General features: G+C 36.6%; 1 protein-coding gene and 1 long non-coding RNA gene across 5 annotated transcripts in view; one reads left to right on the top strand and one right to left on the bottom strand.

Annotated features, from left to right (window-relative positions):
- LOC129726728 (uncharacterized) overlaps positions 1-15,017 on the top strand; it is a 50,221-nt gene that overhangs the window by 15,921 nt on the left and 19,283 nt on the right. The gene's annotated exons all lie outside the window — the stretch shown is intronic.
- LOC129726724 (box A-binding factor-like) overlaps positions 11,958-15,017 on the bottom strand; it is a 63,376-nt gene continuing 60,316 nt past the window's right edge. For all 4 annotated transcript variants that reach the window (XM_055683753.1, XM_055683754.1, XM_055683752.1 and 1 more), the window contains exon 8: positions 11,958-13,441. In XM_055683753.1, coding sequence (XP_055539728.1) covers positions 12,735-13,441 — 707 coding nt within the window. In that variant the 3' untranslated portion in view covers positions 11,958-12,734. The remainder of the gene's footprint in view (positions 13,442-15,017) is intronic.

Raw genomic sequence — 15,017 nt, forward strand, 5'->3', positions numbered from 1 at the left:
TTGGTTACTATGCATCAACACGTTTAGGGAAATATCCATATTGAGTATTATTCGGTTATTTTCAACTGTTTCCTAGAAGTTGCCATTTAGCAATTTAAAATGGCGCCTGAGGTCATTGTTAGCTCCTTGCATCATTCTGGTTCCAGAGATACTCATATTGGATAGTATTTGTTTATTTTAGGCTGTTTTTCACAAACCGGTAGTCGCCATCTTGGATTTCAAAATGGTATTTAGGATACTGGTTAAATAAAAACTCATATTGGGTGATATTTGGTCACTTTGGACTGTTTTTCAGAAGCCGAAAGTCGTCTTTTTGGACTTTAAAATTGCCTGTGAAATCAATTTCTGTCATCTGGGCGTAATTCTGGTTCCGAAAACATTCATATTGAATGGTATTTGGTCATTTCCGGCTGTTTGCCAGACACCGGAAGTCACCATCTTAAAATTCAGGATTGTGTCTGTGATCAATTTTTAGCTTCTGTGCATCTTTCTGGTTCCAGAAATATTAGACAATTTCTGGATTTTGAACGGCATACTGGTTAAAGAAAAACTCATATTGGGTGGTATTTGGTCATTTTCTGCTGTTTTCAGAAACCGGCAGTCGCCATCTTACAATCCAAAATGTTGTCTGAGGTCGATTATGGAATATATTTGTTACCACTAAAAACATTCACCTGCCAATATGGTTCCATTTAGTTGATTAGTTCGCGAGATGTGCAGAAATTTGTGAAGAAACATGTACTTCCAGAAGAGGGAGGGGCGTCAAACCATTATGGACATATTTTTTACCTCTAAAAATATTCACATACCAAATTTGGTTGTATTTTCTTGATTGGTTCTTGAGCTGTGCGAAATTTGTGTTTCATTTTCATGGGATCCCTCCCTTATAGAAGAGGGAGTCGGGTTTCAAACCATTATGTACATATTTGTTACCACTAAAAACATTTACCTGCCAAATTTTGTTCCATTTGGTTGATTAGTTCTCGAGATGTGCACAAATTTGTGTTTCATCCAACTACTATGGACATATTAGTTACCCTTTAAACTGCCCATAATCGCATATTTGTAACATTTGCAAAATTGGTTGTCGAGCAAATCGCACTTTTATATTTTGACCTTAAATGCTTTGTTCCCTTTATGTTCTTGCAAATAGACACTTTAACTGAACTTTGTATCATGAAAAAAGCACTACTTTACACTCTGTTTACATTAAACATCACTTTTGAAGTCAAATTGGTTGAAATTTTTGCAATGATACATTTATGCCGTCACTTTCAAGCAACTTTCGGAATATATCACAGGGAAAATGAAGTTATTCATGTATTCAACAAGCATGAGCTGAACATCAGAAATGGATCACCGGTGGTTGGTTACCGGACCAGAACAACTTTCGAGTTCCAAAGGATGCAGATGTGGATTTGGCTGGAATCTTTTTTGACGAAAAAGTTGGAAAAGTTTAAGTAGTGTGACAATTATGCGGTTATTTACGCTATGTGACAAAACAACTTGTTATTTTTTACGACTATTTTCACACAAACATAAGCATATTTTTTCAGATGTAAAAAGTACATACTATTCTAAGCATTTCCCAATAAAAAGCACGAAATCCATTAAATGTCGAATGTTACAATTATGCGATTACAGGCAGTAAAACATCCACATGCCAATTTCGGTTTCATTTGCTTGGTTTGTTCTTGAGTTGTGCAGAAATTTATGTTTCATTTGTATGGGACCCCTTCCTTCCAGAAGAGGGAGGGGTCTCAAACTATCATAGGAACCTTTATCGGCACCAAAAACCCCTACATACAAATTTTCACGTCGATCGGTTCGGTAGTTTTCGGGCCTATATGGATCAGACAGACAGACAGACTTGACTGCATTTTTATATGTAAAGATTACAGCATCAATATTTTAGAATCTAAAGCGCTTTGAAGCGTTCATGTAAATCTATTTTTACAAATAAAAAATTGAATGAGAAAGGCTGGGTATGACCGCTAGGTGGATTAATTTAGGTTTTATTATATTGATTTTGACAAACACCTGGGTATTTGGAGAGACTAGCATACATGCTAAGTACACATTTCTGTTCGATTAACATTGATTAACAATCTCCATCGTTGTTTAATTTAAAAATCACTTGTGTATCTTCGGAACGTTATATTTTAGCTCACGGTATCAAAGCGTCATTATCATGCACAAAAAACTGTTGAATTGCGGTCGGTTCAAACCTCTCGTTAAGACCGTAAACATAACTTTTGGATGTTGATGAGCTGTCAAGTGATCAAGCATACATCACACTTCAAAATGAAACACTACAATACAAAGTTGATTTACTTTGAATTTTTCACTTATGATCAGGTTTTGAACGCATTTACTTTTATGTGCGGTAGTCTAATACAGAAGCTGCCGATGTTGTCCGACACCCCTTGAGTTATTGTAATCAAATATTCATAAAAAATCTAAATTAGTTTAAATTATTTAGTAACAAAAATTTTATAAGAAACTCAAACAGGCGTTTGAGGCTGCACCCTAATAAAAGTAACGCTTATGGCATAGTAAATTAATATTTGGAAATTCTTATTACAAAGCAATAAACAAATCTTCATCCCAGAAGTTACTTCAGTTATGAACTGTTTTTGAGATAGGAGTCGAATACAATCCAATCTCTGTACAAATTTTCTCGCTATTATTTGCGCTTGAAATAAAGATAGAAGATTATAGAAATGCCATTTTACTGTTACAAACTACGAGCTTTACATAAATAACCGGTTTGGACAAAACACCTGAAAATATAGTGTTAATTATTAAACAGTTCGTTAACTACTGAAGCCAACGATCATGATAATCATGAAACAGACATAATTCATAAATAAACTGCTTCCAACTATTTTGTTTATAGTTCCGAAGAACGTTTTCAACCAAAATTTAAAACAACCGACGGTCTACTATTAAAATTTCGACAATTACAGATGTTCTTATATTCTTAAAACGCACAGAGTGGAACTACTTATATTGGGTGACATTTTACCATTTAAGACTGATTCCCAGAAACCGGAAGTGACCATCTTGAATATCGAAACGGCGTTTGGGGTCGACTTTTGACCTCTGAGCATCATCCCAAACCCGGAAATACTTATATAGAGATGTATGTAGATGTTTTTCTTAAGCTGGTAGCTGTCATTTTCAATTTTTAAGTAGATCACGAATGCTCATAGTCAGTAGTATTGAACCTTTTCAAGTTGAAAAGGTTGCTATTTTGAAATTCAAAATATTATCTGAAGTTTATTTTGTGCGGTTTCCAGGAACTGGAAATTGCCATCTAAGAATTGAAAATAGTATCTGGGCCTAGGGATGGGCGAACGGCTCACGAGCCGTTCATATGAACCGGTTCTTAGAAAAGAGCGAAAGAACAAACGGCTCGCGAAAAAGAGCCACGGTTCTTTGAGCGCACCAGAGCTTATGGGTTCGCGCGAACCCATAGTTTACCGAGAAAACACGAACTATCAACGCTCGTGAATCATTGTGAACCATGAGCTGGTCATATGAGTCGGTTCGGAACGGTGAGAACGGTGAGCGCCTGAGCGGTTCAGAGCCGCTCTTGCAAAAGAGCCGTTTCGCCCACCCCTATCTGGGCCGTTTCCTGGTCTCTGAGTAAAAGTTGAAGTAATAACATAGGAACTGTGTTGTTTCCATTACATAACTAGATATTTCATACGCTGTTAGGTCCAAATAATTATTAATTTGTAAAATTATCAGGCTGTAATATTTTTTCTCCTGAGAATGGAAGTGATTAATTCGTATTTTCAAAATATATTCTAGAACACACCTTTCCTTTCTAGAGGAAACGTTCTGTAAACAGCAATCATCAATAAGAGGCTTATATTTCAAAGTTTCCATCTCAGTGAACTGAATCATATTGTGAAAGCCCAACAAACATGGTGTGTAAGCTGCAACCATTACTCTTCACACAACAACACACAGTTTAGCCACACACAGTTAGTCAACACAGGTTTAGCCCTACACGGTGACAAAAAAGTCCGGTCACACTTTTTTGGGGTCGCCTGTAGCCTACACGTTGCATCTCTCTGGTGCCATCTATATGTCAAATGAAAGGGTTAACTTTGCTGCCCAAAGTGGCAGAGTTTCGTTTCTGTGCAGTTTGTTTACATTGAGTTGTGAGCCATGGAAGAGTTAAGAGCAGCTGTTATCGCTGAATATGTGAAAGGGTACAAACCCGGACACATATTCAAACACCTAAGGGGCTCAAAATCAACCGGAAATTCGTGTACCGGACCAAAAATCGGTACCTAGAGACCGGAGGCACCGAGGACAAGGCACGATCTGGACGACCAAGGTCTGTGAAAACTCCAAAGCTGAAAAAGATTATACGAGACCGGATTCGCCGGAATCCCGCCCAATCTGCACGGAAGCTGGCCAGGAACTTTAAAATGAACCGAGAACCAATCCGCCTGCTTCTGCGCATGGATTTAAAACTTACACCGTACAAAAAACATGTGGTTCATGGGGTTACCAAAGCTACAAAGGACAAGAGGTACCAACGGTCGCGGGAGTTGCTCGGTTGGCGCGCAAATGACGAGATTATTTTTTCGGACGAGAAGCTGTACGTTTTGGAGCAAACAGTCAATCGCCAAAATGGTCGAGTTTGGAGTGTGAGCCTCCAGCAAGCTCCTGCGGACAAGCTAAACGTTTCCCGGTTCCAAAATAAGACGTCAGTGATGGTTTGGGAAGCCATTTGCAAGAGAGGTAAACTGCCTCTTATTTTTATCGATTAAGGGGTCGAAATCAACGCAGCGTACTACCTGGACACGGTTTTGAATAAAAATGTTATGCCTCAAGCTGAACTATTGTTTGAAGACGATTACTACTGCTTCCAGCAAGATGGCGCCCCATCCCACACCGCAAAGGTTGTTCAGGCGTGGTGTGAGGAAAACGATTTCATTTCAAAGAATGAATGGCCTCCGTCGTCTCCGGATCTGAATCCACTGGATTATATCATGTGGGGATACATGATGTCGAAGCTGAACGACTATAAAATAACAAATTTGTAGCAATTCAAGCGAGTTATCACGAACATCTGGGACGAGATGCCGATGGAGTACGTGCGCGCCGCTTGCGACGACTTCCGAGACGTCTGAAGCTGGTTCGATCAGAGAAAGGTGGTGTAGTTCCGAGATATCGTCTGTGAAGTATCTTCATGAGTTACTTTTTAAAGATAGCTTAAGTATTTATGATAAATATTAGTAAATAATGAGTATGTGTGTTCAATCACAAATGGTGACTTCTCAACACTGTTAGAAATTTGTAATTTTAATTGTTAGGATTTGTTTGCTTTCGCAATTAGGACTTATCATTCGTAGGGATTTAAACCTACTTGTCAGAAAAGGGGAAGTAAACTTACAACTAACTTAATTGCTAACTTATTGGCTATAAAGAGAGCTTATCGTAGCAATTGAGGATTGCAACGATTTTTGTCGAAAATTGTTAATAATTTTATTTGACAAAGCTTCTAATGGTTCAACACCAGTAAGTCTATGTAATTCGAGTGTACCAAACCAAGGAGGACGCTTCAAAATCATTTTCAGAATTTTATTTTGAATCCTTTGCAGCGTTTTCTTCCTTGTTGAACAGCAACTTGACCAGATCGGTACAGCATAAAGCATTGCTGGTCTAAAAATTTGTTTGTAAATCAAAAATTTGTTCTTTAAACAAAGTTTAGAATTCCTGTTAATGAGAGGATATAAACATCTCGTATATTTGATGCACTTGGCTTGTATACTCTCAATGTGCTCTTTGAAAATAAGTTTTTTATCATAAATTAGTCCCAAGTACTTAACCTTGTCGGACCAACTTAAAATAACCCCATTCATCTTGACAACGTGATTGTTGTTTGGCTTGAGGAAAGAAACCCTAGGCTTATGCGGAAAAATTGTCGTTTGAGTTTTAGAAGCGTTGGGAGAGATTTTCCACTTTTGCAAGTAGGAAGAAAAAATATCTAAACTTTTCTGCAATCGACTGCATATGACACGAAGACTTTTTCCTTTTACGGAAATGCTTGTGTCATCGCAGAACAATGACTTTGTGCATCCTGGAGGCAAATCAGGAAGATCTGAAGTGAATATGTTGTACAGGACTGGACCCAAGACTGAACCTTGCGGTACACCTGCTCTGACAGGAAATCTATCAGATTTTGAATTCTGATAGACAACCTGCAGAGTTCGATCAGTAAGATATTTTTTTAAAATTTTGATTAGGAAAATTGGAAAATTAAAAGTTTGCAATTTCGCAATCAAACCTTTATGCCAAACACTGTCGAATGCTTTTTCTATGTCTAAAAGAGCAGCTCCAGTGGAATAACCTTCAGATTTGTTACCTCGTAACATATTAGTAACTCTGAGCAATTGATGAGTTGTGGAATGCCCATGGCGAAATCCAAACTGTTCATTTGCAAAAATTGAATTTTCGTTGATGTGTGACATCATTCTGTTAAGAATAATTCTCTCAAACAGTTTACTTATTGAAGAAAGCAAACTGATTGGTCGATAACTTGAAACTTCAGCTGGGTTCTTATCCGGTTTTAAAATGGGAGTAATTTTTGCATTTTTCCATAATTTGGGAAAATATGCAATTTTGAAGCAGCAATTGAAAATTTTCACTAAAAATTCCATTGTGCTCTCAGGGAGATGTTTGATTAGTATATTAAAGATTCCATCGTCACCAGGTGCTCTCATATTTTTGAAATTTTTAATAATTGATTTTATCTCATTCAAGTTAGTTTCAATTATTTCTGCAGGTAAAAAGTTCTGGGAAGAAATTAAATCAAATTGACGTGTGACTTCATTTTCAATTGGACTCACAAAATTCAAATTTGAGTTATGAACACTTTTAAACTGCTGAGCAAGTCTTTGAGCCTTTTGTTCATTGGATACAAGAAAACGTTCACCAACTTTTAAAACTGGAATAGGCTTTGAAGGTTTCTTTAGAATCTTCGATAGCTTCCAAAAAGGTTTTGAATATGGTTTCAATTTTTCAACTTTAGTCTCAAAAGAGTAAATCTATGTTTAATCTCTTTCTGTAAATCTTTATAAATAGTTTTAAAAACAGGGTCACGAGAACGTTGATATTGACGTCTGCGGACATTTTTCAAACGAATTAGAAGTTGAAGATTTTCGTCAATTATTGGTGAATCAAATTTCATTCGAGCCTTTGGAACAGAATAATTCCTGGCATCAACAATTGCACATTTCAATGCTTCCAAAGCGGAATCAATATTCACTTCGTTTTGCAAATCAAGCTCATTATTGAAATTTCTCTCAATATGAGTTTTGTATCTTTCCCAATTAGCCTTGTTATAATTAAAAACAGAGCTTATAGGGTTTGAAACTGATTCATGTGATAAAGAAAAAGTTGTTGGAAGATGGTCAGAATCAAAGTCAGCATGTGTGATCAAATCACTACATACATGACTTTGATCTGTAAGCACCAAATCAATTGTTGAAGGGTTTCTTACAGAAGAAAAGCATGTAGGACTATTCGGAGACAAAAAAGAATAGTATCCTGAAGAACAATCATTGGATAAAATTTTGCCATTGGAATTAATTTGAGAATTATTCCATGAACGATGTTTAGCGTTAAAATCGCCGATTATAAAAAATTTCGAACGATTTCTGGTGAGTTTTTGTAAATCACCTTTAAAATAATTTTTGTGCTCGCGTGTGCATTGAAATGGTAAATATGCATTTAATGTTTCAGTAATAATTGCTATATGCACATTATTTACTGTTAAAAAATTAAAAAGCTCATTCTCATTGGCCTTCAATGAGCGAGCATTCCAATTTAATATTTTAATTGTTTTATTTAAAATCATTGCTAAATTTTAAATTAGAAACAATTTTAATAGTAAAATGTGTGCCTATTTGTATGGCTTCAAACATTGATTTTGCCTGCAACATGGCGTTATAAGATCTAACATTGCCTGTTGCAAAAAAGAAAGTTTACCTGCCGTAATAGGCCCCAGACAGTTGACATTAGAAGAAATATTTTCGACAGCAATATTAGCAGGAGTGATAGGTGTACAATTATTTTCTAGCGTGTTTTGCTTACCCATATTAACGGCCATTTTCGAACCACCAACACTAGGCGGTATAATGTTCGAACTACCTGTAACCTGTGCATAAGTTAAACGGGTATGCAAAGGAGTAGGTAAACTATGCGTCACTGGTACGCTTGGAGAATTTTGTTTTGAAGTTGGTTTTAATTGAGAAATTGAATTTTGTTTACCTTGCCTTGCCTTAACAATTGCTAAACGGACTGGGCATTGATAAAAATTTGACATATGGATGCCGTTACAATCCGCACAGCGAAAATTTTTACTCTCTTTCACAGGACATGTATCCTTTTTGTGAGAAGAGTCTCCAAAATTAAGACATTTTTGGTCCATTTTACAGAATTTGGAACCATGGCCATAGCGTTTGCAAGTACGGCAATGGGTGATATGCTTTTCACCTCAGCCATACTTCCTATAAATTTCCCACTTTACACGCACATTATACAAAGCATGTGCTTTTTCAAAAAATTTTAAGTTGTTAACCTCATTGCGGTTAAAATGAATTAAATAATTAACAAGGGAAATTCCAGTTCTCTGACTGTTATCGCCTCGTGATTTTTGTTTCATTAGAATTACTTGGGTAGGGACTATGCCAAGTAACTCTGTCAAAGTAAGTTTGATCTCATCAACGGTTTGATCGTTGGTGAGACCTTTCAATACGACCTTGAACGGCTTGGCGCTCTTCGTGTCATATGTAAAAAAAATTATACATCTTTTCAGTTAAATACTGAATAAGACGATAACGACCCTTTATAGAGTCGGCTAATAAGCGGCATTCGCCTCTACGACCAATTTGATAGGTAACTTTAACGTCAGAAACAAACGTTGAGAGTTCCTTTTTGAAAATATTGAATTCAGAAGAAATAGTTACCACAATAGGTGGAACTTTTTCTTTTTTAAAGAATTGACATTTTGTATAGTTTCATTACTCATAACTTGAGCGGGGGCCTAGTGTGGTTGGTAACGTCTCCGCCAACCACGCTCGACGCCTGGGTTCGAATCCCACCGCCGACATAGGTGTCGATGGTTGTGAGGTGGCGTGATCCACTCACAACCAACCCAACTGGGCTAGATTCAATCCTAGCCGACACCGGGAGATTTTCTGAGGCGAAAAATCTCTGGGATCACGCCTTCCATCGCATGAGGAAGTAAAGCCGTTGGCGCCGGTTGGGTGTGGAGTCACCTCCCTGGGCGTCGGTGATTGGCCACAACAATGGCGGAACTAGACCGGCGGAAAATAAGCGAGAACAAAAAAAAAATTACTCATAACTTCCATTACACCAGCTTCTTGCTCAGGCAAAATATCAAAAGGATTGTCACTGCAGACACTCGAAGTGTCAGAAAGAGATGCCTCTCTGTTCCTCCCCGCAGCGATGCGAGGTTTCTTTTTCCGTCCAGCCATTTCAGGTGATAAGAAAAAAGTTAAAACAAATGTTAAATTCAAGAGTAGGTAGTCTTGAGAAAGACTGATGGGAAATAACTTTCAGGTAGTCTTTGAAAGACACACTGACAAAACACAAACTTTGAAGCTATAGGCAGTCAAAGACCAGTCCACAAGCAACCGAAAAAACGTCTGATCTGTGGGACAGTTCAAGACGCACTGAAAGTCAGCAAAAATTTCTCGATACCGGGACGTCGCCATCACCCATTAGATAATACAGTTATCAAGGCCCCTCACTTCCATTGCGAACGCATTGAGCTAAAGGATGCATTGTCGAATGCTCCTTCAATATCAAGAAAAGTAACCATAGCAATTTCCTTGGCTTTAAGCGATTTCTTAATTTTATTAGCTCTCGACTTTAGCACCTTTATTGTATATTTACCCGATTGGAAGTTGGTTTCTACTTAAAGAAAATTTGACTGCTTTGAGGAATCGTTTGAGCTGAAATTTTGTACAAGGACATTCTTCAAAAAGACGAATACTTTGAGTCCTTCCGCTAAACGAAATTCAAAGGTAAATTCGTCCCATTGGTCTAAGCTCAAAAATTTGTAAGTCCCAGAGAGTTTATTTTCTCAAAACAAAAATTTGTTCAGTTGGATCTCGACGTTTTATGCATTTCTACGACATTTGCATTTTTTCATCGGTCAAAAAGTTGAAATTGCCTCAATTGGGTTGTTTAACTATGTTAGTTTTTTATGTCATCTGAGAGAGCTGCATTTTCTAAGCAAAACGTGATTTTCCGAAATTTTCTATCGTTGTCATTCAGTTTTTAAATCATTAATTAAAACTGCTCGAAATCTGCTCAAGATCGCTAAAATGACAGTTCACCCATATACCAACTGTCATTGTAACGATTTGAAGCTATTTTTATTTTTTATTTAAAAATCGAAGGACAATGATATAAAGTTTTAAAAAATCACTTTTTGCTTAGAAAATTACACTCTTTCACCTGATATGTAAAAATTAAGAATCCGTGAGTAGCTAAACAACCCAATTGTTCCCGAAATCTGATTTTGCATTGGGATTTTTTTTCGAGAACGCGAAACTTCCGCGCCCAACCACTAAATTATAAAAATCGATTTTCATTGGTGTTCATTCATTGGTTTATATCCTGAACAGTGTTTCATCGTCAATATTTCCTACAATAGCATGGTTATCAGAGGAAACCCCATCAACCGCCATATCATCTCTGCCATTTACTTCTCCCAAAAAATTACGCTGGAAATCAGAAAGTTGATCTCTTTCTGGTTCAACTTGTAACTGAAAAATAAATCCAACATACATTATCATTAGATCTCAAATCAATCGATTTTTCCCTTCTTTGTAACGTCATTTCATTGAACGGTGAATTGAATGGTCGTGGATTGATTCCACGCTAAACGTTACTTTTTCCGTTTTCACTTTAGTGTTATGACACTTATCACAACCCAGATTTTACAGCAGATGCCACTTTGTGACGTTTTTCTCACTTACGTGAGTCCCGTAATAAGGCTTTATTTACTTCACTCTGATTTCACCGTGGAGTGATTCCCGTAATAAGCACCGATATCTTCATTAATAGATAAATTCAGTAATTACTAATTACTAATTAGGATAAATTTTGTTTTCTTATTAACTTAAATTGCTGTCCTAGGACTGACTGTCATCATAAAAAAGTTACCAGTTAAACGAAGAGCATCCCAATGCCCTACCATTGTAAACCCAAGGTCCTTGAATTAATCCTTTGTTGATATTTTCTTTAAAAAAAATTCTACTGAGCATGGCTGATGTACCCTTGGCGTGATAAAAATTTATCAGACAAATTTAAAAGTACTCATTGCTTGTGTATGATTTTTTAAATTTTACTTCATATGTTATACATGTTACTTTCATTGGAGACCCTATTGTTATTAGTTCCTTCCATCCTCAGCTTGTCCTTATTACTTGATATATTAGTGAAGATATTATTGCGATCAAGGTGGACGCTGTTTTTATTAGTTCCTCCCATCCTCAACTTGCTTGGCCTAGCGGTTGTAGATTTTGCTGGACTTCATTGGAATCCATGACTGCATCATGCGATTCTCCTAAACCTACTTGGGCTGAGCGTTTCTTTAATTTATTTTATACCAAACATATCATTTTCACATAGCTGCTCAAAAATGAGTCGTGATTCAAAAAAAAAACATATAGCGCATTCTCTTGCCCATAGAAACATCTATGCAAAGGTTTAGTCAAGTTTTCCCGTAAACTAGTGTAGAGGCGATAAAGCCGGTGAACAATTACTCTAGGAGCTTTCGACACACTTTCGCACTTGCTAGGGGCACCAAAATTAACAAGAACGGTAAAATTCACAGTAAAAAAATCTTCATTGATACAGTCAAGCGAATCCTATCATCAAAAAAAAAATAACAATTATGAGTTTAGCTAAAAAAATTTATTATGCAATAATTAAACCTAATTTAACGACAAATGCAGTATTAACACGTAACATAATGTATGTTCTAGAACACGTTTTATAACCAAATTTTTAGCAACTATTCTTTTAAATAAGAATCAACCTGATTTCCTGCATCCGATCAAGCACAACCCTTGTGCGCTCGATCACTCGAAATTATCAGGATATGGAAAGTTTTTGAAGTATTCATGTTGGAGTCAGAGAGCTATTTTTATACACACTCGTGTTAAAAACTATACATTTATACTAATCGCAACATCCGTGCCTAGAGGTGCTGTTGCAAAAACGGCCGCGAAAAGCAATAGCGCTGATCAAAAGAACATTATGTTTACATCTAGTTTAACCATATCTTTCATAAAAAAATCCAATTTTATACAAAAGCTTTGGGCTGGAGCAACTGATTAGAAGACACACTCGTTTTGATGCTGTTAGCCTTTTTACATTCGGTAATCTATTTACAAAACAATCAACTCTTTACTGTCAACACACTATAACGAAATATCATTATTCTAAACGATTTTGGAACGGATATGAAGCTCCTCCTCTAGATAGTACCTGCCCATATGAACATTACCATATAGTATTGTCATGATGAATCATCACAAGAGAAAATGTTGGTTTAGCTATTCTTATTAGTCTTTTTGGTTTTATCAGCATTTGGCTTCTGAGCATGAGATTCAGAAATGTTTTTTTTTTTTTCACAGCCCGGCCTCCATCATTGCATTGCGTGTAGCTTAGCTGGGCATGGAGACCACAGTCGGCCGAGTGATGTTATGCTTGTTTTCAAGACATTCCGGGGATTGTTCGTTCTCATCGGAAACTGACGGGCTTCGGCTTTGGTGATGCATTTGCTGATGCTGCAATTGCATTTGTTGATGCTGTTGCTGCTGGTGGTGGTGATGCTGTTGTACCACCTGCTGGTGAATCGTCTGATAGGCTGTCGAGTAGTGGTTCGCCATTGGTTCCATTTTAACTATCGACCCCAGGCTGTGCTGATCGACACCGTTGACGTCCGAATGTATCATATCGTAATACATGCTACTAGGCGATTCCGATGGACTTTGAGAAAACTTTGGGCTCATTATGGAACCATTAGACTGTCCGTTGCTGCTGAGATGGTAGCCCATTGGACTTAACGATGACACGTTTGTTTGGTGATTGGCCAATGAGCTGGCATTGGCCAACGATGTTGCGTAGGGTGGCATCAGAAAGACGCTCTTCTGGTTATTGTACTTGGCGTTATTATTATTGTTGTTATTGTTAGTACTCATGATGGTTGGTGACGGTATTTGTTCGGTGTATGGAATCGGGGAAAGCTGGTTGTGATGTGCTGGTGATGGCGACTGATGGGTTGGAGACACGTTGCTACCGATGCTGGAATGTGTCGAAGTGGATTGGATGATACTCGGATGGCCCACCGTTGCCTTTAAGGATTTGAGCTCTGAAAATAAGAAAATAAATACATAAATACATTTGAACCCGTTTTTAAACGATTTTATTAATTTTTTTATTAAAATCAAATCAATATTTTCAAGGTCAATTTGTTACCAAATATAGAGCTTGAAAATGAATAATGATTGGTACATTACCTTCATTTTAAATTTAAACGATTTTTCCCAAACCGCATGAAGCAATGCTTCATGTTAACAAACAGAGAATTGCAGATGATAGAAAATGTTTCCTCTATATAGCTCGAGAGAACCCTTCCAATAACTCCACAAGGTATGCAATGTAGTGCGTTTATAACAACTTGCGTGCAAGTTTTCAAAGAACATGGAGAACAGAGGAGACAGCTTGAATTAAGTTTCGTTAAAAAAAATCGTAAAAAATGATAAACAATTACGACAGAATAATTGACACAAATTTAGCGATGAGAGCTACATACTTTAGGAATATAATAATAAATGAGAGAAGTTTATATATTTTGAGAGCGTCTTCGCAGAGTATTATTACATAAGAAACCAAAAGAAGTCTGTTTGGATAGGTTATCAAATTACATCGATAGCGGTTTCCTACGGTAGTCTAATACAAAAGCTGCCGATGTTGTCCGACACCCCTTGAGTTATTGTAATCAAAAATTCCTAAAAAATCTAAATTAGTTTAAATTATTTAGTAGAAAATTTTTTATAAGAAACTAAAACAGGCGTTTGAGGCTGCATCCTAATAAAAGTAACGATTATGGCATAATAAATTGATATTTGAAAATTCTAATCACAACCACTAAACAAACCTTCATCCCAGAAGTTGCATCAGTTATAAACTGTTTTTGAGATCGGACTTGAATAAAATTAAATCTCGGTACAAATTTTTTCACTACTATTTGCATCTAAAATAAAGATTGAAGATTAGAGAAATGCCATTTTACTGTTACAAGCTACGAGCTTTACATGAATTACCGATTTGGACAAAACACCCGAATGTAGGTATAGTTTTAATTTTTGAACATTTCGTTAACTGCTGAAGCCAGCAATTAAATTTAAAATTTTATTTCAATCATTCAACAGAAATAGTAAATAAACTTCTTCCAACTATTTTGTTTATAGTTCCAAAAAAAAACGTTTTTATTTTTAGTTGAAAAAAATATTTGAAAAGAAATTAAAATATTCAGGTAAAATTTTAAAACAACCGACGGTCTGCTATTAAAATTTCAATTACAGTTGTTCTTATATTCTCAAAACGCACAGTCATTACCATTTCAGACTGTTCCCCAGAAACCGAAAGTGACCATCTTGAATGTCAAAACGGCGTTTGGGGTCGAATTTTGACCTCTGGGCATCATCCCAAACCCGGAAATGCTCATATTGAGATGTATGTAAACGTTTTCCAGAAGCTGGTATTGGACCTTTTCAAGTTAATTTTTAAAATAAGGAGGTCGTCATTTTGGAATTCAAAATATTATCTGACGATTATTTTGTGCCGTTTCCAGAAACTGGGAGTTGCCATCTAAGAATTGAACATGGAATCTGGGCCGTTTCCTGGTGTATGAGTAATTGATAAAGTAATAACATAGGAACTGT

The sequence above is a fragment of the Wyeomyia smithii genome, chromosome 3 (assembly GCF_029784165.1).
Source record: "Wyeomyia smithii strain HCP4-BCI-WySm-NY-G18 chromosome 3, ASM2978416v1, whole genome shotgun sequence".
NCBI lineage: Eukaryota > Metazoa > Arthropoda > Insecta > Diptera > Culicidae > Wyeomyia > Wyeomyia smithii.